The sequence below is a fragment of the Echinococcus granulosus genome (genome assembly GCF_000524195.1).
Source record: "Echinococcus granulosus chromosome Unknown EG_S00039, whole genome shotgun sequence".
Lineage (NCBI taxonomy): Eukaryota > Metazoa > Platyhelminthes > Cestoda > Cyclophyllidea > Taeniidae > Echinococcus > Echinococcus granulosus.
The window spans coordinates 308333-310200 of NW_020170419.1; the positions used below are offsets into that span (position 1 = coordinate 308333).

The window sequence follows — 1868 nt, forward strand, 5'->3', positions numbered from 1 at the left end:
GCAATGCACTTACGTGCTACTGAAGTCTCCTATTAATTCCCGAGACGTTTTCCAGCATGTTCAGCATGTCAAAGCCTCTGATACCACCAAATGTCAAGTGAATAAGCCCAAGCTACCGGACGTCACGCTTGTTCAGTGTTACAACCACGGGAATAAATCATTCGTCATTGTCTCACCCTTTGATACGGGAAAACTCAATTATGGTAATGCCGTTGGAAAGGCACTGCCATAATTAAAGAGGCTCTAAGTGTTAAGTCATGAAGTTATTTACTTGAATTGACTAGTTGGTGGAAAGAACACCAAATGAACTGTGCTTTGCATTGTTTACCTGATGACATTCACCAGAGTGAGTTATTGTGCATCCGAACACGGTAACTTTCAATTTGAAAGGTAAAAACAGCCAATTGCTTAACCTTTATGCCAACATTCACTTGCATGCTTAATCTGCACTTTCTGGACTTAGTTGACGACTACGCAAATTCTACCTCAGCAGCCCATCTCACGTGAGATTTCGCACAGCTGCGGTATTTAGGCTGAAGGTTTCCTTCACCCACGCGACTCAAGTTTGTCTCTATAATTCCATTCAGCTAGAAGGGATGTCTCCGCATTTGTTTTAGCCGCCAATATCCTAGAGGTAGGATGGACACTGAAGCTGGACCCGTTGACTACAAATCTAAGCATTGAGGAGCAATTGGCTTGCCCTTTTCTTTCGACACTGCTGCTCTTTCTGGTCAAAGCAGGTTGTCTCGGCCGACTGCGGACTTCTTGTTGCTGGCCATTGCATAATCAGTCTAATGTACACCGATTATAGGGAGTGTTCCACATCTCTACGCCACCGTCAGCCCAATGAAAACCTCAGGACTGTCCACCAGTTTATATTCGTGTCTGTAATACAAATAGCGACTGCAATTCCTGCTTGCCGTTTTCTTCTTCTTTTTTTATTTGGCACAAAGGGTTTGATTAGACTGTGGTAGTTCCTTTTTTTCTGACAAATTTAGCAATTCATCGGTAAATTTCGACTGCTTATTATGAGATATGGAGTGACATTTTCGTGATCATCTCTTCAGTCCTCCCTTTCTGCACCGCAGTCTTGCGCACAAGGTAAAAAAACTTGAGTCTTACTACACTGCATTTTGTGAAGCAGACTCCCAACACTGACCCCACTTATTCTCAGTTCTGACCTATGAACAGTGGACAGAGTCATCTGTGCCTGGTTTTAGGTACAGAAGCTCTAAAGGGATTGCAATTTTGGTTCCTGTTATAGATTTACAAGGCGGAAGTTAAGTGTGGGTTCCCGTTCATGTCATGGTCACCAGCTTATTGGTTTGGCAGACAGCCCTTTCTTAAATATGGTCGGTTTATCATAGCATGAACAACTACCAGTTTCCCTTTCTTTCACTTGTTGTAGAGTCAGGATTAAAGTCAGAGTGACAAATCCTTCACTGCAAAGACTGTGAAATTTACCTGCCTCTTATTGTGTCATGGAAACTACACATATACCCAAAACTCTTATAAGAGTGCCTCTCCTCATTCATTGCAAGTATGAATGCGGTTTATTTTTGCATTGACCGTATCGGTTCCACGATATGTCTCCTTTTGAATAGAGCATCAGTGCAGCAACCACTAAAGAAAAATGTTGGAACATTGCAGGAGCCTACTTGGGTCACTCAAGAGTTTGGCTAATCGAAACGAATTCTTGCCTCATGTTTACTACATCACTTTGCAGGCGGTATTGTGCATTTTTGTGTTTTGCAAGTAGTCCATTCCGAATTTGAATTTTAACCCGGTTCTACTAGATTTTTAGTCATTGTCTCTTAAGCATTTGAACAGACAATATTAATAGGAAGTCTTGCCTTTTTCACTGATGC

The 1868-nt window shown here is 42.0% G+C and overlaps 1 protein-coding gene across 1 annotated transcript in view; it reads right to left on the reverse strand. All coding sequences in view use genetic code 11, as the record gives it.

Annotated features, from left to right (window-relative positions):
- The window catches only part of EGR_05373 (hypothetical protein), a gene marked incomplete at both ends in the record, with an annotated part of 7197 nt that overhangs the window by 2607 nt on the left and 2722 nt on the right, over positions 1-1868 (reverse strand). The window contains one exon of the mRNA XM_024494622.1: positions 329-413. Coding sequence (XP_024350949.1) covers positions 329-413 — 85 coding nt within the window. The remainder of the gene's footprint in view (positions 1-328; positions 414-1868) is intronic.